Source organism: Triturus cristatus, chromosome 5_1 (assembly GCF_964204655.1).
Source record: "Triturus cristatus chromosome 5_1, aTriCri1.1, whole genome shotgun sequence".
Lineage (NCBI taxonomy): Eukaryota > Metazoa > Chordata > Amphibia > Caudata > Salamandridae > Triturus > Triturus cristatus.
The window spans coordinates 27449036-27473096 of record NC_140587.1 but is presented as its reverse complement, the minus strand read 5'-3'; the positions used below and the strand labels follow the sequence as shown (position 1 = coordinate 27473096).

The window sequence follows — 24061 nt, the reverse complement described above, 5'->3', positions numbered from 1 at the left end:
TAGCGCAGAAAATCCACTGGCAGAGGAGGCCATTTGTGGATTTTCCATTGAAGTGTTTTTGTCCATAGTGCTTATATCTGCTAAATTGAAAAAACAGCTACTGATGCAGGACAACTCTATCTTTGATGGAGTTTCCTTCTCTGTCTTGGCAGAGAAGGAAAATGCACCACAATGTGTGTAATCTCTGGATTTGCCAACATATCTACAATTGATTTAAGCATTATATAAATTCAACCTGATGGATTTTGATAGACAATCTGCAGTTTAACTTGCTAACCTGTGATTGCAAGATGTATTTTTTATGTAAACAAATGTGTTTTCCACAGTCGAATGTGCCATTGAACCAAAATCAAGAGTCAATTGTGGCTTCGGAGGAATCACCAAAGAGCAGTGCAATGTAAAAGGCTGCTGCTATGATGACAGCAAACCGGGAACCATCTGGTGCTTCAATCCACTTCAGCCGAACGGTAAGGTGCTAAGAAGAAGGACGTCTGTGTTTTCAATTTCCGGTTTCTTGTAAAACAGTTGAGGATATTTTGAAATATTAAATGATTGACTAGATTTGAACAGCGAAATACCCCTCTTTGTAGAACACATGCCAAATTCACATAAGAAACTACTGACACAATGACCTCCAGCATACTCTCTATGCAGTACAGGAAAGTTTGACTTTGAATACTTCGAAGTTGGTATCACTTCTATGGCCTTCTGTGATAAGCTGGCCTGGTATATGATGTCCACTAATGTAAGCGGGCACCGTGCACCAGTCCATACAACCCTTATGGTGATTTAAGAGGTCTTAAGACAACTGTTAAAGCTCTCTAAGTAGTAGCTGTGGAGAGCAGCCTTCAGGCTAAGTCTTGAAGGAGTATAAAGCAGTGTGTTGTATCAGAATGCAATCTTATAGGATAGATTAAATGGAAAAGAACCACACAAAGTATTTTTAATAATATGTATATATTATATGACACTATCTAGTACATTACAAAAGTTCCTAAACCGAGATAGACACAAAGCACACAATACTTTATCAAATAAATCACAGTTAATAGCACTAATGCACAGTGGGCCCCAGAGGGGATCAAAACATATACTAAGAAAGTCGCATAAGAACCACCACTCGAGTCAGGACAATGTCGAGAGGATATAGAATCTAAGGGACCCCAAGGAACCACTAAAGGTGAGTAGATAGGGACCCCCCGGTGAGTGCATGCACTGTGGGAACACTACTGCGGGCTCCGTACAACTCTACGCAGAAGTCGTGGTGGAGTTTTAAAGATTAAGGACCCTTCCCTGTCTTCCCAAGGATATAACAGAAAATACCCAAAACAACTTTGTCAGATGACGTCAGGTAAATATTCGTAAGATAGCCAATTTGAGAAATATCTATATAAAGAGAATGATAATTTGAATTTTGAAAAAGTCTTAGTGAACAGTAGGATTAAATAAAACACCTGTGTAATGAGTGCTTTGTAGGAAATGAGCAATCATTCTAAAATGTAAAGAGACGAGAGTCTCTGAATCTGACGCATATGTAACCCACTACACATTACCCAGAACAGCTCATCTCATTTTTCTGCCAATTATTGCAGCACTAGTTTGCTCAGGACATAACTGTAACATATTTGTCCAGTGTAAGGAGGACTTTTCAGCAGATTTCTAGAGGAAAATATTGTTGCATTAATGTAAGAGACTTACCTACTCATTTGAAGGAGGACAGTGAATAAAATCTCACAGGAAATGGTTGATTTCCTTCATGGACTTTTAGCTGCATAGCTAATTTGGGGTTCTGCATATGGCTGATATTCCATGACGTAAAATAATCCAGCTGCTTCACCCATGGTGTCATTGTTGAGTAAATGATGCTAAAACTTGTTGAATATCAGTTGCCTGATCTGAGTGATGGATCTGCCACTAACTCTGTTAGAGACATTACTGTGGCAGTCTGCTGAACAAAGGGAGTCGCCTTTCACTTAAGGATTAGTAACATTTACTTCACCCAGCATATTTGACAGAGTAGACATGCAGTCATTGTGAGTGTACTCCCACTTTGTGGGTGCATCTGTAGTGTCCACACTTTGAGATGGAAATTCCACTAGCGCAGAAAATCCACTGGCAGAGGAGGGCATTTGTGGATTTTCCATTGAAGTGTTTTTGTCCATAGAGCTTATATCTGCTAAGTTGAAAAAACAGCTACTGATGCAGGACAACTCTATCTTTGATGGAGTTTCCTTCTCTGTCTTGGCAGAGAAAGAAAATGCACCACAATGTGTGTAATCTCTGGATTTGCCAACATATCTACAATTGATTTACGCATTATATAAATTCAACCTGATGGATTTTGATAGACAATCTGCAGTTTAATTTGCTAACCTGTGATTGCAAGATGTATTTTTTATGTAAACAAATGTGTATTCCACAGTCGAATGTGCCATTGAACCAAAATCAAGAGTCAACTGTGGCTTCGGAGGAATCACCAAAGAGCAGTGCAATGTAAAAGGCTGCTGCTATGATGACAGCAAACCGGGAACCATCTGGTGCTTCAATCCACTTCAGCCGAACGGTAAGGTGCTAAGAAGAAGGACGTCTGTGTTTTCAATTTCCGGTTTCTTGTAAAACAGTTGAGGATAATTTGAAATATTAAATGATTGACTAGATTTGAACAGCGAAATACCCCTCTTTGTAGAACACATGCCAAATTCACATAAGAAACTACTGACACAATGGCCTCCAGCATACTCTCTATGCAGTACAGGAAAGCTTGACTTTGAATACTTCGAAGTTGGTATCACTTCTATGGCCTTCTGTGATAAGCTGGCCTGGTATATGATGTCCACTAATGTAAGCGGGCACCGTGCACCAGTCCATACAACCCTTATGGTGATTTAAGAGGTCTTAGACAACTGTTAAAGCTCTCTAAGTAGTAGCTGTGGAGAGCAGCCTTCAGGCTAAGTCTTGAAGGAGTATAAAGCAGTGTGTTGTATCAGAATGCAATCCTATAGGATAGATTAAATGGAAAAGAACCACACAAAGTATTTTTAATAATATGTATATATTATATGACACTATCTAGTACATTACAAAAGTTCCTAAACCGAGATAGACGCAAAGCACACAATACTTTATCAAATAAATCACAGTTAATAGCACTAATGCACAGTGGGCCCCAGAGGGGATCAAAACATATACTAAGAAAGTCGCATAAGAACCACCACTCGAGTCAGGACAATGTCGAGAGGATATAGAATCTAAGGGACCCCAAGGAACCACTGAAGATGAGTAGATAGGGACCCCCCGGTGAGTGCATGCACTGTGGGAACACTACTGCGGGCTCCGTACAACTCTACGCATAAGTCGCGGTGGAGTTTTAAAGATTAAGGACCCTTCCCTGTCTTCCCAATGATATAACAGAAAATACCCAAAACAACTTTGTCAGATGACGTCAGGTAAATATTCGTAAGGTAGCCAATTTCAGAAATATCTATATAAAGAGAATGATAATTTGAATTTTGAAAAAGTCTTAGTGAACAGTAGGATTAAATAAAACACCTGTGTAATGAGTGCTTTGTAGGAAATGAGCAATCATTCTAAAATGTAAAGAGACGAGAGTCTCTGAATCTGACGCATATGTAACCCACTACACATTACCCAGAACAGCTCATCTCATTTTTCTGCCAATTATTGCAGCACTAGTTTGCTCAGGACATAACTGTAACATATTTGTCCAGTGTAAGGAGGACTTTTCAGCAGATTTCTAGAGGAAAATATTGTTGCATTAATGTAAGAGACTTACCTACTCATTTGAAGGAGGACAGTGAATAAAATCTCACAGGAAATGGTTGATTTCCTTCATGGACTTTTAGCTGCATAGCTAATTTGGGGTTCTGCATATGGCTGATATTCCATGACGTAAAATAATCCAGCTGCTTCACCCATGGTGTCATTGTTGAGTAAATGATGCTAAAACTTGTTGAATATCAGTTGCCTGATCTGAGTGATGGATCTGCCACTAACTCTGTTAGAGACATTACTGTGGCAGTCTGCTGAACAAAGGGAGTCGCCTTTCACTTAAGGATTAGTAACATTTACTTCACCCAGCATGTTTGACAGAGTAGACATGCAGTCATTGTGAGTGTACTCCCACTTTGTGGGTGCATCTGTAGTGTCCACACTTTGAGATGGAAATTCCACTAGCGCAGAAAATCCACTGGCAGAGGAGGGCATTTGTGGATTTTCCATTGAAGTGTTTTTGTCCATAGAGCTTATATCTGCTAAGTTGAAAAAACAGCTACTGATGCAGGACAACTCTATCTTTGATGGAGTTTCCTTCTCTGTCTTGGCAGAGAAAGAAAATGCACCACAATGTGTGTAATCTCTGGATTTGCCAACATATCTACAATTGATTTACGCATTATATAAATTCAACCTGATGGATTTTGATAGACAATCTGCAGTTTAATTTGCTAACCTGTGATTGCAAGATGTATTTTTTATGTAAACAAATGTGTATTCCACAGTCGAATGTGCCATTGAACCAAAATCAAGAGTCAACTGTGGCTTCGGAGGAATCACCAAAGAGCAGTGCAATGTAAAAGGCTGCTGCTATGATGACAGCAAACCGGGAACCATCTGGTGCTTCAATCCACTTCAGCCGAACGGTAAGGTGCTAAGAAGAAGGACGTCTGTGTTTTCAATTTCCGGTTTCTTGTAAAACAGTTGAGGATATTTTGAAATATTAAATGATTGACTAGATTTGAACAGCGAAATACCCCTCTTTATAGAACACATGCCAAATTCACATAAGAAACTACTGACACAATGGCCTCCAGCATACTCTCTATGCAGTACAGGAAAGTTTGACTTTGAATACTTCGAAGTTGGTATCACTTCTATGGCCTTCTGTGATAAGCTGGCCTGGTATATGATGTCAACTAATGTAAGCGGGCACCGTGCACCAGTCCATACAACCCTTATGGTGATTTAAGAGGTCTTAGACAACTGTTAAAGCTCTCTAAGTAGTAGCTGTGGAGAGCAGCCTTCAGGCTAAGTCTTGAAGGAGTATAAAGCAGTGTGTTGTATCAGAATGCAATCTTATAGGATAGATTAAATGGAAAAGAACCACACAAAGTATTTTTAATAATATGTATATATTATATGACACTATCTAGTACATTACAAAAGTTCCTAAACCGAGATAGACACAAAGCACACAATACTTTATCAAATAAATCACAGTTAATAGCACTAATGCACAGTGGGCCCCAGAGGGGATCAAAACATATACTAAGAAAGTCGCATAAGAACCACCACTCGAGTCAGGACAATGTCGAGAGGATATAGAATCATAGGGACCCCAAGGAACCACTAAAGATGAGTAGATAGGGACCCCCCGGTGAGTGCATGCACTGTGGAAACACTACTGCGGGCTCCGTACAACTCTACGCATAAGTCGCGGTGGAGTTTTAAAGATTAAGGACACTTCCCTGTCTTCCCAATGATATAACAGAAAATACCCAAAACAACTTTGTCAGATGACGTCAGGTAAATATTCGTAAGATAGCCAATTTGAGAAATATCTATATAAAGAGAATGATAATTTGAATTTTGAAAAAGTCTTAGTGAACAGTAGGATTAAATAAAACACCTGTGTAATGAGTGCTTTGTAGGAAATGAGCAATCATTCTAAAATGTAAAGAGACGAGAGTCTCTGAATCTGACGCATATGTAACCCACTACACATTACCCAGAACAGCTCATCTCATTTTTCTGCCAATTATTGCAGCACTAGTTTGCTCAGGACATAACTGTAACGTATTTGTCCAGTGTAAGGAGGACTTTTCAGCAGATTTCTAGAGGAAAATATTGTTGCATTAATGTAAGAGACTTACCTACTCATTTGAAGGAGGACAGTGAATAAAATCTCACAGGAAATGGTTGATTTCCTTCATGGACTTTTAGCTGCATAGCTAATTTGGGGTTCTGCATATGGCTGATATTCCATGACGTAAAATAATCCAGCTGCTTCACCCATGGTGTCATTGATGAGTAAATGATGCTAAAACTTGTTGAATATCAGTTGCCTGATCTGAGTGATGGTTCTGCCACTAACTCTGTTAGAGACATTACTGTGGCAGTCTGCTGAACAAAGGGAGTCGCCTTTCACTTAAGGATTAGTAACATTTACTTCACCCAGCATATTTGACAGAGTAGACATGCAGTCATTGTGAGTGTACTCCCACTTTGTGGGTGCATCTGTAGTGTCCACACTTTGAGATGGAAATTCCACTAGCGCAGAAAATCCACTGGCAGAGGAGGGCATTTGTGGATTTTCCATTGAAGTGTTTTTGTCCATAGAGCTTATATCTGCTAAGTTGAAAAAACAGCGACTGATGCAGGACAACTCTATCTTTGATGGAGTTTCCTTCTCTGTCTTGGCAGAGAAAGAAAATGCACCACAATGTGTGTAATCTCTGGATTTGCCAACATATCTACAATTGATTTACGCATTATATAAATTCAACCTGATGGATTTTGATAGACAATCTGCAGTTTAATTTGCTAACCTGTGATTGCAAGATGTATTTTTTATGTAAACAAATGTGTATTCCACAGTCGAATGTGCCATTGAACCAAAATCAAGAGTCAACTGTGGCTTCGGAGGAATCACCAAAGAGCAGTGCAATGTAAAAGGCTGCTGCTATGATGACAGCAAACCGGGAACCATCTGGTGCTTCAATCCACTTCAGCCGAACGGTAAGGTGCTAAGAAGAAGGACGTCTGTGTTTTCAATTTCCGGTTTCTTGTAAAACAGTTGAGGATATTTTGAAATATTAAATGATTGACTAGATTTGAACAGCGAAATACCCCTCTTTGTAGAACACATGCCAAATTCACATAAGAAACTACTGACACAATGGCCTCCAGCATACTCTCTATGCAGTACAGGAAAGTTTGACTTTGAATACTTCGAAGTTGGTATCACTTCTATGGCCTTCTGTGATAAGCTGGCCTGGTATATGATATCCACTAATGTAAGCGGGCACCGTGCACCAGTCCATACAACCCTTATGGTGATTTAAGAGGTCTTAGACAACTGTTAAAGCTCTCTAAGTAGTAGCTGTGGAGAGCAGCCTTCAGGCTAAGTCTTGAAGGAGTATAAAGCAGTGTGTTGTATCAGAATGCAATCTTATAGGATAGATTAAATGGAAAAGAACCACACAAAGTATTTTTAATAATATGTATATATTATATGACACTATCTAGTACATTACAAAAGTTCCTAAACCGAGATAGACACAAAGCACACAATACTTTATCAAATAAATCACAGTTAATAGCACTAATGCACAGTGGGCCCCAGAGGGGATCAAAACATATACTAAGAAAGTCGCATAAGAACCACCACTCGAGTCAGGACAATGTCGAGAGGATATAGAATCTAAGGGACCCCAAGGAACCACTAAAGGTGAGTAGATAGGGACCCCCCGGTGAGTGCATGCACTGTGGGAACACTACTGCGGGCTCCGTACAACTCTACGCATAAGTCGCGGTGGAGTTTTAAAGATTAAGGACCCTTCCCTGTCTTCCCAATGATATAACAGAAAATACCCAAAACAACTTTGTCAGATGACGTCAGGTAAATATTCGTAAGATAGCCAATTTGAGAAATATCTATATAAAGAGAATGATAATTTGAATTTTGAAAAAGTCTTAGTGAACAGTAGGATTAAATAAAACACCTGTGTAATGAGTGCTTTGTAGGAAATGAGCAATCATTCTAAAATGTAAAGAGACGAGAGTCTCTGAATCTGACGCATATGTAACCCACTACACATTACCCAGAACAGCTCATCTCATTTTTCTGCCAATTATTGCAGCACTAGTTTGCTCAGGACATAACTGTAACGTATTTGTCCAGTGTAAGGAGGACTTTTCAGCAGATTTCTAGAGGAAAATATTGTTGCATTAATGTAAGAGACTTACCTACTCATTTGAAGGAGGACAGTGAATAAAATCTCACAGGAAATGGTTGATTTCCTTCATGGACTTTTAGCTGCATAGCTAATTTGGGGTTCTGCATATGGCTGATATTCCATGACGTAAAATAATCCAGCTGCTTCACCCATGGTGTCATTGATGAGTAAATGATGCTAAAACTTGTTGAATATCAGTTGCCTGATCTGAGTGATGGTTCTGCCACTAACTCTGTTAGAGACATTACTGTGGCAGTCTGCTGAACAAAGGGAGTCGCCTTTCACTTAAGGATTAGTAACATTTACTTCACCCAGCATATTTGACAGAGTAGACATGCAGTCATTGTGAGTGTACTCCCACTTTGTGGGTGCATCTGTAGTGTCCACACTTTGAGATGGAAATTCCACTAGCGCAGAAAATCCACTGGCAGAGGAGGGCATTTGTGGATTTTCCATTGAAGTGTTTTTGTCCATAGAGCTTATATCTGCTAAGTTGAAAAAACAGCGACTGATGCAGGACAACTCTATCTTTGATGGAGTTTCCTTCTCTGTCTTGGCAGAGAAAGAAAATGCACCACAATGTGTGTAATCTCTGGATTTGCCAACATATCTACAATTGATTTACGCATTATATAAATTCAACCTGATGGATTTTGATAGACAATCTGCAGTTTAATTTGCTAACCTGTGATTGCAAGATGTATTTTTTATGTAAACAAATGTGTATTCCACAGTCGAATGTGCCATTGAACCAAAATCAAGAGTCAACTGTGGCTTCGGAGGAATCACCAAAGAGCAGTGCAATGTAAAAGGCTGCTGCTATGATGACAGCAAACCGGGAACCATCTGGTGCTTCAATCCACTTCAGCCGAACGGTAAGGTGCTAAGAAGAAGGACGTCTGTGTTTTCAATTTCCGGTTTCTTGTAAAACAGTTGAGGATATTTTGAAATATTAAATGATTGACTAGATTTGAACAGCGAAATACCCCTCTTTGTAGAACACATGCCAAATTCACATAAGAAACTACTGACACAATGGCCTCCAGCATACTCTCTATGCAGTACAGGAAAGTTTGACTTTGAATACTTCGAAGTTGGTATCACTTCTATGGCCTTCTGTGATAAGCTGGCCTGGTATATGATATCCACTAATGTAAGCGGGCACCGTGCACCAGTCCATACAACCCTTATGGTGATTTAAGAGGTCTTAGACAACTGTTAAAGCTCTCTAAGTAGTAGCTGTCGAGAGCAGCCTTCAGGCTAAGTCTTGAAGGAGTATAAAGCAGTGTGTTGTATCAGAATGCAATCTTATAGGATAGATTAAATGGAAAAGAACCACACAAAATATTTTTAATAATATGTATATATTATATGACACTATCTAGTACATTACAAAAGTTCCTAAACCGAGATAGACACAAAGCACACAATACTTTATCAAATAAATCACAGTTAATAGCACTAATGCACAGTGGGCCCCAGAGGGGATCAAAACATATACTAAGAAAGTCGCATAAGAACCACCACTCGAGTCAGGACAATGTCGAGAGGATATAGAATCTAAGGGACCCCAAGGAACCACTAAAGGTGAGTAGATAGGGACCCCCCGGTGAGTGCATGCACTGTGGGAACACTACTGCGGGCTCCGTACAACTCTACGCATAAGTCGCGGTGGAGTTTTAAAGATTAAGGACCCTTCCCTGTCTTCCCAATGATATAACAGAAAATACCCAAAACAACTTTGTCAGATGACGTCAGGTAAATATTCGTAAGATAGCCAATTTGAGAAATATCTATATAAAGAGAATGATAATTTGAATTTTGAAAAAGTCTTAGTGAACAGTAGGATTAAATAAAACACCTGTGTAATGAGTGCTTTGTAGGAAATGAGCAATCATTCTAAAATGTAAAGAGACGAGAGTCTCTGAATCTGACGCATATGTAACCCACTACACATTACCCAGAACAGCTCATCTCATTTTTCTGCCAATTATTGCAGCACTAGTTTGCTCAGGACATAACTGTAACGTATTTGTCCAGTGTAAGGAGGACTTTTCAGCAGATTTCTAGAGGAAAATATTGTTGCATTAATGTAAGAGACTTACCTACTCATTTGAAGGAGGACAGTGAATAAAATCTCACAGGAAATGGTTGATTTCCTTCATGGACTTTTAGCTGCATAGCTAATTTGGGGTTCTGCATATGGCTGATATTCCATGACGTAAAATAATCCAGCTGCTTCACCCATGGTGTCATTGTTGAGTAAATGATGCTAAAACTTGTTGAATATCAGTTGCCTGATCTGAGTGATGGATCTGCCACTAACTCTGTTAGAGACATTACTGTGGCAGTCTGCTGAACAAAGGGAGTCGCCTTTCACTTAAGGATTAGTAACATTTACTTCACCCAGCATATTTGACAGAGTAGACATGCAGTCATTGGCAGTGTACTCCCACTTTGTGGGTGCATCTGTAGTGTCCACACTTTGAGATGGAAATTCCACTAGCGCAGAAAATCCACTGGCAGAGGAGGGCATTTGTGGATTTTCCATTGAAGTGTTTTTGTCCATAGAGCTTATATCTGCTAAGTTGAAAAAACAGCTACTGATGCAGGACAACTCTATCTTTGATGGAGTTTCCTTCTCTGTCTTGGCAGAGAAAGAAAATGCACCACAATGTGTGTAATCTCTGGATTTGCCAACATATCTACAATTGATTTACGCATAATATAAATTCAACCTGATGGATTTTGATAGACAATCTGCAGTTTCATTTGCTAACCTGTGATTGCAAGATGTATTTTTTATGTAAACAAATGTGTATTCCACAGTCGAATGTGCCATTGAACCAAAATCAAGAGTCAACTGTGGCTTCGGAGGAATCACCAAAGAGCAGTGCAATGTAAAAGGCTGCTGCTATGATGACAGCAAACCGGGAACCATCTGGTGCTTCAATCCACTTCAGCCGAACGGTAAGGTGCTAAGAAGAAGGACGTCTGTGTTTTCAATTTCAGGTTTCTTGTAAAACAGTTGAGGATATTTTGAAATATTAAATGATTGACTAGATTTGAACAGCGAAATACCCCTCTTTGTAGAACACATGCCAAATTCACATAAGAAACTACTGACACAATGGCCTCCAGCATACTCTCTATGCAGTACAGGAAAGTTTGACTTTGAATACTTCGAAGTTGGTATCACTTCTATGGCCTTCTGTGATAAGCTGGCCTGGTATATGATGTCCACTAATGTAAGCGGGCACCGTGCACCAGTCCATACAACCCTTATGGTGATTTAAGAGGTCTTAGACAACTGTTAAAGCTCTCTAAGTAGTAGCTGTGGAGAGCAGCCTTCAGGCTAAGTCTTGAAGGAGTATAAAGCAGTGTGTTGTATCAGAATGCAATCTTATAGGATAGATTAAATGGAAAAGAACCACACAAAGTATTTTTAATAATATGTATATATTATATGACACTATCTAGTACATTACAAAAGTTCCTAAACCGAGATAGACACAAAGCACACAATACTTTATCAAATAAATCACAGTTAATAGCACTAATGCACAGTGGGCCCCAGAGGGGATCAAAACATATACTAAGAAAGTCGCATAAGAACCACCACTCGAGTCAGGACAATGTCGAGAGGATATAGAATCTAAGGGACCCCAAGGAACCACTAAAGGTGAGTAGATAGGGACCCCCCGGTGAGTGCATGCACTGTGGGAACACTACTGCGGGCTCCGTACAACTCTACGCATAAGTCGCGGTGGAGTTTTAAAGATTAAGGACCCTTCCCTGTCTTCCCAATGATATAACAGAAAATACCCAAAACAACTTTGTCAGATGACGTCAGGTAAATATTCGTAAGATAGCCAATTTGAGAAATATCTATATAAAGAGAATGATAATTTGAATTTTGAAAAAGTCTTAGTGAACAGTAGGATTAAATAAAACACCTGTGTAATGAGTGCTTTGTAGGAAATGAGCAATCATTCTAAAATGTAAAGAGACGAGAGTCTCTGAATCTGACGCATATGTAACCCACTACACATTACCCAGAACAGCTCATCTCATTTTTCTGCCAATTATTGCAGCACTAGTTTGCTCAGGACATAACTGTAACGTATTTGTCCAGTGTAAGGAGGACTTTTCAGCAGATTTCTAGAGGAAAATATTGTTGCATTAATGTAAGAGACTTACTTACTCATTTGAAGGAGGACAGTGAATAAAATCTCACAGGAAATGGTTGATTTCCTTCATGGACTTTTAGCTGCATAGCTAATTTGGGGTTCTGCATATGGCTGATATTCCATGACGTAAAATAATCCAGCTGCTTCACCCATGGTGTCATTGTTGAGTAAATGATGCTAAAACTTGTTGAATATCAGTTGCCTGATCTGAGTGATGGATCTGCCACTAACTCTGTTAGAGACATTACTGTGGCAGTCTGCTGAACAAAGGGAGTCGCCTTTCACTTAAGGATTAGTAACATTTACTTCACCCAGCATATTTGACAGAGTAGACATGCAGTCATTGGCAGTGTACTCCCACTTTGTGGGTGCATCTGTAGTGTCCACACTTTGAGATGGAAATTCCACTAGCGCAGAAAATCCACTGGCAGAGGAGGGCATTTGTGGATTTTCCATTGAAGTGTTTTTGTCCATAGTGCTTATATCTGCTAAGTTGAAAAAACAGCTACTGATGCAGGACAACTCTATCTTTGATGGAGTTTCCTTCTCTGTCTTGGCAGAGAAGGAAAATGCACCACAATGTGTGTAATCTCTGGATTTGCCAACATATCTACAATTGATTTACGCATTATATAAATTCAACCTGATGGATTTTGATAGACAATCTGCAGTTTAATTTGCTAACCTGTGATTGCAAGATGTATTTTTTATGTAAACAAATGTGTTTTCCACAGTCGAATGTGCCATTGAACCAAAATCAAGAGTCAATTGTGGCTTCGGAGGAATCACCAAAGAGCAGTGCAATGTAAAAGGCTGCTGCTATGATGACAGCAAACCGGGAACCATCTGGTGCTTCAATCCACTTCAGCCGAACGGTAAGGTGCTAAGAAGAAGGACGTCTGTGTTTTCAATTTCCGGTTTCTTGTAAAACAGTTGAGGATATTTTGAAATATTAAATGATTGACTAGATTTGAACAGCGAAATACCCCTCTTTGTAGAACACATACCAAATTCACATAAGAAACTAATGACACAATGGCCTCCAGCATACTCTCTATGCAGTACAGGAAAGTTTGACTTTGAATACTTCGAAGTTGGTATCACTTCTATGGCCTTCTGTGATAAGCTGGCCTGGTATATGATGTCAACTAATGTAAGCGGGCACCGTGCACCAGTCCATACAACCCTTATGGTGATTTAAGAGGTCTTAAGACAACTGTTAAAGCTCTCTAAGTAGTAGCTGTGGAGAGCAGCCTTCAGGCTAAGTCTTGAAGGAGTATAAAGCAGTGTGTTGTATCAGAATGCAATCTTATAGGATAGATTAAATGGAAAAGAACCACACAAAGTATTTTTAATAATATGTATATATTATATGACACTATCTAGTACATTACAAAAGTTCCTAAACCGAGATAGACACAAAGCACACAATACTTTATCAAATAAATCACAGTTAATAGCACTAATGCACAGTGGGCCCCAGAGGGGATCAAAACATATACTAAGAAAGTCGCATAAGAACCACCACTCGAGTCAGGACAATGTCCAGAGGATATAGAATCTAAGGGACCCCAAGGAACCACTAAAGGTGAGTAGATAGGGACCCCCCGGTGAGTGCATGCACTGTGGGAACACTACTGCGGGCTCCGTACAACTCTACGCATAAGTCGCGGTGGAGTTTTAAAGATTAAGGACCCTTCCCTGTCTTCCCAAGGATATAACAGAAAATACCCAAAACAACTTTGTCAGATGACGTCAGGTAAATATTCGTAAGATAGCCAATTTGAGAAATATCTATATAAAGAGAATGATAATTTGAATTTTGAAAAAGTCTTAGTGAACAGTAGGATTAAATAAAACACCTGTGTAATGAGTGCTTTGTAGGAAATGAGCAATCATTCTAAAATGTAAAGAGACGAGAGTCTCTGAATCTGACGCATATGTAACCCACTACACATTACCCAGAACAGCTCATCTCATTTTTCTGCCAATTATTGCAGCACTTGTTTGCTCAGGACATAACTGTAACGTATTTGTCCAGTGTAATGAGGACTTTTCAGCAGATTTCTAGAGGAAAATATTGTTGCATTAATGTAAGAGACTTACCTTCTCATTTTGAGGATGACAGTAAAAAAAATCTCACAGGAAATGGTTGATTTCCTTCATGGACTTTTAGCTGCATAGCTAATTTGGGGTTCTGCATATGGCTGATATTCCATGACGTAAAATAATCCAGCTGCTTCACCCATGGTGTCATTGTTGAGTAAATGATGCTAAAACTTGTTGAATATCAGTTGCCTGATCTGAGTGATGGATCTGCCACTAACTCTGTTAGAGACATTACTGTGGCAGTCTGCTGAACAAAGGGAGTCGCCTTTCACTTAAGGATTAGTAACATTTACTTCACCCAGCATATTTGACAGAGTAGACATGCAGTCATTGGCAGTGTACTCCCACTTTGTGGGTGCATCTGTAGTGTCCACACTTTGAGATGGAAATTCCACTAGCGCAGAAAATCCACTGGCAGAGGAGGGCATTTGTGGATTTTCCATTGAAGTGTTTTTGTCCATAGTGCTGATATCTGCTAAGTTGAAAAAACAGCTACTGATGCAGGACAACTCTATCTTTGATGGAGTTTCCTTCTCTGTCTTGGCAGAGAAAGAAAATGCACCACAATGTGTGTAATCTCTGGATTTGCCAACATATCTACAATTGATTTACGCATTATATAAATTCAACCTGATGGATTTTGATAGACAATCTGCAGTTTAATTTGCTAACCTGTGATTGCAAGATGTATTTTTTATGTAAACAAATGTGTTTTCCACAGTCGAATGTGCCATTGAACCAAAATCAAGAGTCAACTGTGGCTTCGGAGGAATCACCAAAGAGCAGTGCAATGTAAAAGGCTGCTGCTATGATGACAGCAAACCGGGAACCATCTGGTGCTTCAATCCACTTCAGCCGAACGGTAAGGTGCTAAGAAGAAGGACGTCTGTGTTTTCAATTTCCGGTTTCTTGTAAAACAGTTGAGGATATTTTGAAATATTAAATGATTGACTAGATTTGAACAGCGAAATATCCCTCTTTGTAGAACACATGCCAAATTCACATAAGAAACTACTGACACAATGGCCTCCAGCATACTCTCTATGCAGTACAGGAAAGCTTGACTTGGAATACTTCGAAGTTGGTATCACTTCTATGGCCTTCTGTGATAAGCTGGCCTGGTATATGATGTCCACTAATGTAAGCGGGCACCGTGCACCAGTCCATACAACCCTTATGGTGATTTAAGAGGTCTTAGACAACTGTTAAAGCTCTCTAAGTAGTAGCTGTGGAGAGCAGCCTTCAGGCTAAGTCTTGAAGGAGTATAAAGCAGTGTGTTGTATCAGAATGCAATCTTATAGGATAGATTAAATGGAAAAGAACCACACAAAGTATTTTTAATAATATGTATATATTATATGACACTATCTAGTACATTACAAAAGTTCCTAAACCGAGATAGACACAAAGCACACAATACTTTATCAAATAAATCACAGTTAATAGCACTAATGCACAGTGGGCCCCAGAGGGGATCAAAACATATACTAAGAAAGTCGCATAAGAACCACCACTCGAGTCAGGACAATGTCGAGAGGATATAGAATCTAAGGGACCCCAAGGAACCACTAAAGATGAGTAGATAGGGACCCCCCGGTGAGTGCATGCACTGTGGGAACACTACTGAGGGCTCCGTACAACTCTACGCATAAGTCGCGGTGGAGTTTTAAAGATTAAGGACCCTTCCCTGTCTTCCCAATGATATAACAGAAAATACCCAAAACAACTTTGTCAGATGACGTCAGGTAAATATTCGTAAGATAGCCAATTTGAGAAATATCTACATAAAGAGAATGATAATTTGAATTTTGAAAAAGTCTTAGTGAACAGTAGGATTAAATAAAACACCTGTGTAATGAGTGCTTTGTAGGAAATGAGCAATCATTCTAAAATGTAAAGAGACGAGAGTCTCTGAATCTGACGCATATGTAACCCACTACACATTACCCAGAACAGCTCATCTCATTTTTCTGCCAATTATTGCAGCACTAGTTTGCTCAGGACATAACTGTAACGTATTTGTCCAGTGTAAGGAGGACTTTTCAGCAGATTTCTAGAGGAAAATATTGTTGCATTAATGTAAGAGACTTACCTACTCATTTGAAGGAGGACAGTGAATAAAATCTCACAGGAAATGGTTGATTTCCTTCATGGACTTTTAGCTGCATAGCTAATTTGGGGTTCTGCATATGGCTGATATTCCATGACGTAAAATAATCCAGCTGCTTCACCCATGGTGTCATTGTTGAGTAAATGATGCTAAAACTTGTTGAATATCAGTTGCCTGATCTGAGTGATGGATCTGCCACTAACTCTGTTAGAGACATTACTGTGGCAGTCTGCTGAACAAAGGGAGTCGCCTTTCACTTAAGGATTAGTAACATTTACTTCACCCAGCATATTTGACAGAGTAGACATGCAGTCATTGGCAGTGTACTCCCACTTTGTGGGTGCATCTGTAGTGTCCACACTTTGAGATGGAAATTCCACTAGCGCAGAAAATCCACTGGCAGAGGAGGCCATTTGTGGATTTTCCATTGAAGTGTTTTTGTCCATAGTGCTTATATCTGCTAAATTGAAAAAACAGCTACTGATGCAGGACAACTCTATCTTTGATGGAGTTTCCTTCTCTGTCTTGGCAGAGAAGGAAAATGCACCACAATGTGTGTAATCTCTGGATTTGCCAACATATCTACAATTGATTTAAGCATTATATAAATTCAACCTGATGGATTTTGATAGACAATCTGCAGTTTAACTTGCTAACCTGTGATTGCAAGATGTATTTTTTATGTAAACAAATGTGTATTCCACAGTCGAATGTGCCATTGAACCAAAATCAAGAGTCAATTGTGGCTTCGGAGGAATCACCAAAGAGCAGTGCAATGTAAAAGGCTGCTGCTATGATGACAGCAAACCGGGAACCATCTGGTGCTTCAATCCACTTCAGCCGAACGGTAAGGTGCTAAGAAGAAGGACGTCTGTGTTTTCAATTTCCGGTTTCTTGTAAAACAGTTGAGGATATTTTGAAATATTAAATGATTGACTAGATTTGAACAGCGAAATACCCCTCTTTGTAGAACACATGCCAAATTCACATAAGAAACTACTGACACAATGACCTCCAGCATACTCTCTATGCAGTACAGGAAAGTTTGACTTTGAATACTTCGAAGTTGGTATCACTTCTATGGCCTTCTGTGATAAGCTGGCCTGGTATATGATGTCCACTAATGTAAGCGGGCACCGTGCACCAGTCCATACAACCCTTATGGTGATTTAAGAGGTCTTAAGACAACTGTTAAAGCTCTCTAAGTAGTAGCTGTGGAGAGCAGCCTTCAGGCTAAGTCTTGAAGGAGTATAAAGCAGTGTGTTGTATCAGAATGCAATCTTATAGGATAGATTAAATGGAAAAGAACCACACAAAGTATTTTTAATAATATGTATATATTATATGACACTATCTAGTACATTACAAAAGTTCCTAAACCGAGATAGACACAAAGCACACAATACTTTATCAAATAAATCACAGTTAATAGCACTAATGCACAGTGGGCCCCAGAGGGGATCAAAACATATACTAAGAAAGTCGCATAAGAACCACCACTCGAGTCAGGACAATGTCGAGAGGATATAGAATCTAAGGGACCCCAAGGAACCACTAAAGGTGAGTAGATAGGGACCCCCCGGTGAGTGCATGCACTGTGGGAACACTACTGCGGGCTCCGTACAACTCTACGCAGAAGTCGTGGTGGAGTTTTAAAGATTAAGGACCCTTCCCTGTCTTCCCAAGGATATAACAGAAAAGACCCAAAACAACTTTGTCAGATGACGTCAGGTAAATATTCGTAAGATAGCCATTTTGAGAAATATCTATATAAAGAGAATGATAATTTGAATTTTGAAAAAGTCTTAGTGAACAGTAGGATTAAATAAAACACCTGTGTAATGAGTGCTTTGTAGGAAATGAGCAATCATTCTAAAATGTAAAGAGACGAGAGTCTCTGAATCTGACGCATATGTAACCCACTACACATTACCCAGAACAGCTCATCTCATTTTTCTGCCAATTATTGCAGCACTAGTTTGCTCAGGACATAACTGTAACATATTTGTCCAGTGTAAGGAGGACTTTTCAGCAGATATCTAGAGGAAAATATTGTTGCATTAATGTAAGAGACTTACCTACTCATTTGAAGGAGGACAGTGAATAAAATCTCACAGGAAATGGTTGATTTCCTTCATGGACTTTTAGCTGCATAGCTAATTTGGGGTTCTGCATATGGCTGATATTCCATGACGTAAAATAATCCAGCTGCTTCACCCATGGTGTCATTGTTGAGTAAATGATGCTAAAACTTGTTGAATATCAGTTGCCTGATCTGAGTGATGGATCTGCCACTAACTCTGTTAGAGACATTACTGTGGCAGTCTGCTGAACAAAGGGAGTCGCCTTTCACTTAAGGATTAGTAACATTTACTTCACCCAGCATATTTGACAGAGTAGACATGCAGTCATTGTGAGTGTACTCCCACTTTGTGGGTGCATCTGTAGTGTCCACACTTTGAGATGGAAATTCCACTAGCGCAGAAAATCCACTGGCAGAGGAGGGCATTTGTGGATTTTCCATTGAAGTGTTTTTGTCCATAGAGCTTATATCTGCTAAGTTGAAAAAACAGCTACTGATGCAGGACAACTCTATCTTTGATGGAGTTTCCTTCTCTGTCTTGGCAGAGAAAGAAAATGCACCACAATGTGTGTAATCTCTGGATTTGCCAACATATCTACAATTGATTTACGCATTATATAAATTCAACCTGATGGATTTTGATAGACAATCTGCAGTTTAATTTGCTAACCTGTGATTGCAAGATGTATTTTTTATGTAAACAAATGTGTATTCCACAGTCGAATGTGCCATTGAACCAAAATCAAGAGTCAACTGTGGCTTCGGAGGAATCACCAAAGAGCAGTGCAATGTAAAAGGCTGCTGCTATGATGACAGCAAACCGGGAACCATCTGGTGCTTCAATCCACTTCAGCCGAACGGTAAGGTGCTAAGAAGAAGGACGTCTGTGTTTTCAATTTCCGGTTTCTTGTAAAACAGTTGAGGATAATTTGAAATATTAAATGATTGACTAGATTTGAACAGCGAAATATCCCTCTTTGTAGAACACATACCAAATTCACATAAGAAACTACTGACACAATGGCCTCCAGCATACTCTCTATGCAGTACAGGAAAGCTTGACTTTGAATACTTCGAAGTTGGTATCACTTCTATGGCCTTCTGTGATAAGCTGGCCTGGTATATGATGTCCACTAATGTAAGCGGGCACCGTGCACCAGTCCATACAACCCTTATGGTGATTTAAGAGGTCTTAGACAACTGTTAAAGCTCTCTAAGTAGTAGCTGTGGAGAGCAGCCTTCAGGCTAAGTCTTGAAGGAGTATAAAGCAGTGTGTTGTATCAGAATGCAATCCTATAGGATAGATTAAATGGAAAAGAACCACACAAAGTATTTTTAATAATATGTATATATTATATGACACTATCTAGTACATTACAAAAGTTCCTAAACCGAGATAGACACAAAGCACACAATACTTTATCAAATAAATCACAGTTAATAGCACTAATGCACAGTGGGCCCCAGAGGGGATCAAAACATATACTAAGAAAGTCGCATAAGAACCACCACTCGAGTCAGGACAATGTCGAGAGGATATAGAATCTAAGGGACCCCAAGGAATCACTGAAGATGAGTAGATAGGGACCCCCCGGTGAGTGCATGCACTGTGGGAACACTACTGCGGGCTCCGTACAACTCTACGCATAAGTCGCGGTGGAGTTTTAAAGATTAAGGACCCTTCCCTGTCTTCCCAATGATATAACAGAAAATACCCAAAACAACTTTGTCAGATGACGTCAGGTAAATATTCGTAAGGTAGCCAATTTCAGAAATATCTATATAAAGAGAATGATAATTTGAATTTTGAAAAAGTCTTAGTGAACAGTAGGATTAAATAAAACACCTGTGTAATGAGTGCTTTGTAGGAAATGAGCAATCATTCTAAAATGTAAAGAGACGAGAGTCTCTGAATCTGACGCATATGTAACCCACTACACATTACCCAGAACAGCTCATCTCATTTTTCTGCCAATTATTGCAGCACTAGTTTGCTCAGGACATAACTGTAACATATTTGTCCAGTGTAAGGAGGACTTTTCAGCAGATTTCTAGAGGAAAATATTGTTGCATTAATGTAAGAGACTTACCTACTCATTTGAAGGAGGACAGTGAATAAAATCTCACAGGAAATGGTTGATTTCCTTCATGGACTTTTAGCTGCATAGCTAATTTGGGGTTCTGCATATGGCTGATATTCCATGACGTAAAATAATCCAGCTGCTTCACCCATGGTGTCATTGTTGAGTAAATGATGCTAAAACTTGTTGAATATCAGTTGCCTGATCTGAGTGATGGATCTGCCACTAACTCTGTTAGAGACATTACTGTGGCAGTCTGCTGAACAAAGGGAGTCGCCTTTCACTTAAGGATTAGTAACATTTACTTCACCCAGCATGTTTGACAGAGTAGACATGCAGTCATTGTGAGTGTACTCCCACTTTGTGGGTGCATCTGTAGTGTCCACACTTTGAGATGGAAATTCCACTAGCGCAGAAAATCCACTGGCAGAGGAGGGCATTTGTGGATTTTCCATTGAAGTGTTTTTGTCCATAGAGCTTATATCTGCTAAGTTGAAAAAACAGCTACTGATGCAGGACAACTCTATCTTTGATGGAGTTTCCTTCTCTGTCTTGGCAGAGAAAGAAAATGCACCACAATGTGTGTAATCTCTGGATTTGCCAACATATCTACAAATTATTTACGCATTATATAAATTCAACCTGATGGATTTTGATAGACAATCTGCAGTTTAATTTGCTAACCTGTGATTGCAAGATGTATTTTTTATGTAAACAAATGTGTATTCCACAGTCGAATGTGCCATTGAACTAAAATCAAGAGTCAACTGTGGCTTCGGAGGAATCACCAAAGAGCAGTGCAATGTAAAAGGCTGCTGCTATGATGACAGCAAACCGGGAACCATCTGGTGCTTCAATCCACTTCAGCCGAACGGTAAGGTGCTAAGAAGAAGGACGTCTGTGTTTTCAATTTCCGGTTTCTTGTAAAACAGTTGAGGATATTTTGAAATATTAAATGATTGACTAGATTTGAACAGCGAAATACCCCTCTTTATAGAACACATGCCAAATTCACATAAGAAACTACTGACACAATGGCCTCCAGCATACTCTCTATGCAGTACAGGAAAGTTTGACTTTGAATACTTCGAAGTTGGTATCACTTCTATGGCCTTCTGTGATAAGCTGGCCTGGTATATGATGTCAACTAATGTAAGCGGGCACCGTGCACCAGTCCATACAACCCTTATGGTGATTTAAGAGGTCTTAGACAACTGTTAAAGCTCTCTAAGTAGTAGCTGTGGAGAGCAGCCTTCAGGCTAAGTCTTGAAGGAGTATAAAGCAGTGTGTTGTATCAGAATGCAATCTTATAGGATAGATTAAATGGAAAAGAACCACACAAAGTATTTTTAATAATATGTATATATTATATGACACTATCTAGTACATTACAAAAGTTCCTAAACCGAGATAGACACAAAGCACACAATACTTTATCAAATAAATCACAGTTAATAGCACTAATGCACAGTGGGCCCCAGAGGGGATCAAAACATATACTAAGAAAGTCGCATAAGAACCACCACTCGAGTCAGGACAATGTCGAGAGGATATAGAATCAAAGGGACCCCAAGGAACCACTAAAGGTGAGTAGATAGGGACCCCCTGGTGAGTGCATGCACTGTGGGAACACTACTGCGGGCTCCGTACAACTCTACGCATAAGTCGCGGTGTAGTTTTAAAGATTAAGGACCCTTCCCTGTCTTCCCAATGATATAACAGAAAATACCCAAAACAACTTTGTCAGATGACGTCAGGTAAATATTCGTAAGATAGCCAATTTGAGAAATATCTATATAAAGAGAATGATAATTTGAATTTTGAAAAAGTCTTAGTGAACAGTAGGATTAAATAAAACACCTGTGTAATGAGTGCTTTGTAGGAAATGAGCAATCATTCTAAAATGTAAAGAGACGAGAGTCTCTGAATCTGACGCATATGTAACCCACTACACATTACCCAGAACAGCTCATCTCATTTTTCTGCCAATTATTGCAGCACTAGTTTGCTCAGGACATAACTGTAACGTATTTGTCCAGTGTAAGGAGGACTTTTCAGCAGATTTCTAGAGGAAAATATTGTTGCATTAATGTAAGAGACTTACCTACTCATTTGAAGGAGGACAGTGAATAAAATCTCACAGGAAATGGTTGATTTCCTTCATGGACTTTTAGCTGCATAGCTAATTTGGGGTTCTGCATATGGCTGATATTCCATGACGTAAAATAATCCAGCTGCTTCACCCATGGTGTCATTGATGAGTAAATGATGCTAAAACTTGTTGAATATCAGTTGCCTGATCTGAGTGATGGTTCTGCCACTAACTCTGTTAGAGACATTACTGTGGCAGTCTGCTGAACAAAGGGAGTCGCCTTTCACTTAAGGATTAGTAACATTTACTTCACCCAGCATATTTGACAGAGTAGACATGCAGTCATTGTGAGTGTACTCCCACTTTGTGGGTGCATCTGTAGTGTCCACACTTTGAGATGGAAATTCCACTAGCGCAGAAAATCCACTGGCAGAGGAGGGCATTTGTGGATTTTCCATTGAAGTGTTTTTGTCCATAGAGCTTATATCTGCTAAGTTGAAAAAACAGCGACTGATGCAGGACAACTCTATCTTTGATGGAGTTTCCTTCTCTGTCTTGACAGATTAAGAAAATGCACCACAATGTGTGTAATCTCTGGATTTGCCAACATATCTACAATTGATTTACGCATTATATAAATTCAACCTGATGGATTTTGATAGACAATCTGCAGTTTAATTTGCTAACCTGTGATTGCAAGATGTATTTTTTATGTAAACAAATGTGTATTCCACAGTCGAATGTGCCATTGAACCAAAATCAAGAGTCAACTGTGGCTTCGGAGGAATCACCAAAGAGCAGTGCAATGTAAAAGGCTGCTGCTATAATGACAGCAAACCGGGAACCATCTGGTGCTTCAATCCACTTCAGCCGAACGGTAAGGTGCTAAGAAGAAGGACGTCTGTGTTTTCAATTTCCGGTTTCTTGTAAAACAGTTGAGGATATTTTGAAATATTAAATGATTGACTAGATTTGAACAGCGAAATACCCCTCTTTGTAGAACACATGCCAAATTCACATAAGAAACTACTGACACAATGGCCTCCAGCATACTCTCTATGCAGTACAGGAAAGTTTGACTTTGAATACTTCGAAGTTGGTATCACTTCTATGGCCTTCTGTGATAAGCTGGCCTGGTATATGATATCCACTAATGTAAGCGGGCACCGTGCACCAGTCCATACAACCCTTATGGTGATTTAAGAGGTCTTAGACAACTGTTAAAGCTCTCTAAGTAGTAGCTGTGGAGAGCAGCCTTCAGGCTAAGTCTTGAAGGAGTATAAAGCAGTGTGTTGTATCAGAATGCAATCTTATAGGATAGATTAAATGGAAAAGAACCACACGAAGTATTTTTAATAATATGTATATATTATATGACACTATCTAGTACATTACAAAAGTTCCTAAACCGAGATAGACACAA

General features: G+C 39.4%; 1 protein-coding gene across 1 annotated transcript in view; it reads left to right on the top strand.

Moving 5' to 3' along the window:
• LOC146829993 (uncharacterized) overlaps positions 1-24061 on the top strand; it is a 119051-nt gene that overhangs the window by 42122 nt on the left and 52868 nt on the right. Inside the window, exons 11-20 of the mRNA XM_085603678.1 lie at positions 327-467; positions 2423-2563; positions 4518-4658; positions 6613-6753; positions 12898-13038; positions 14994-15134; positions 17089-17229; positions 19185-19325; positions 21280-21420; positions 23375-23515. Coding sequence (XP_085459804.1) covers positions 327-467; positions 2423-2563; positions 4518-4658; positions 6613-6753; positions 12898-13038; positions 14994-15134; positions 17089-17229; positions 19185-19325; positions 21280-21420; positions 23375-23515 — 1410 coding nt within the window. The remainder of the gene's footprint in view (positions 1-326; positions 468-2422; positions 2564-4517; positions 4659-6612; positions 6754-12897; positions 13039-14993; positions 15135-17088; positions 17230-19184; positions 19326-21279; positions 21421-23374; positions 23516-24061) is intronic.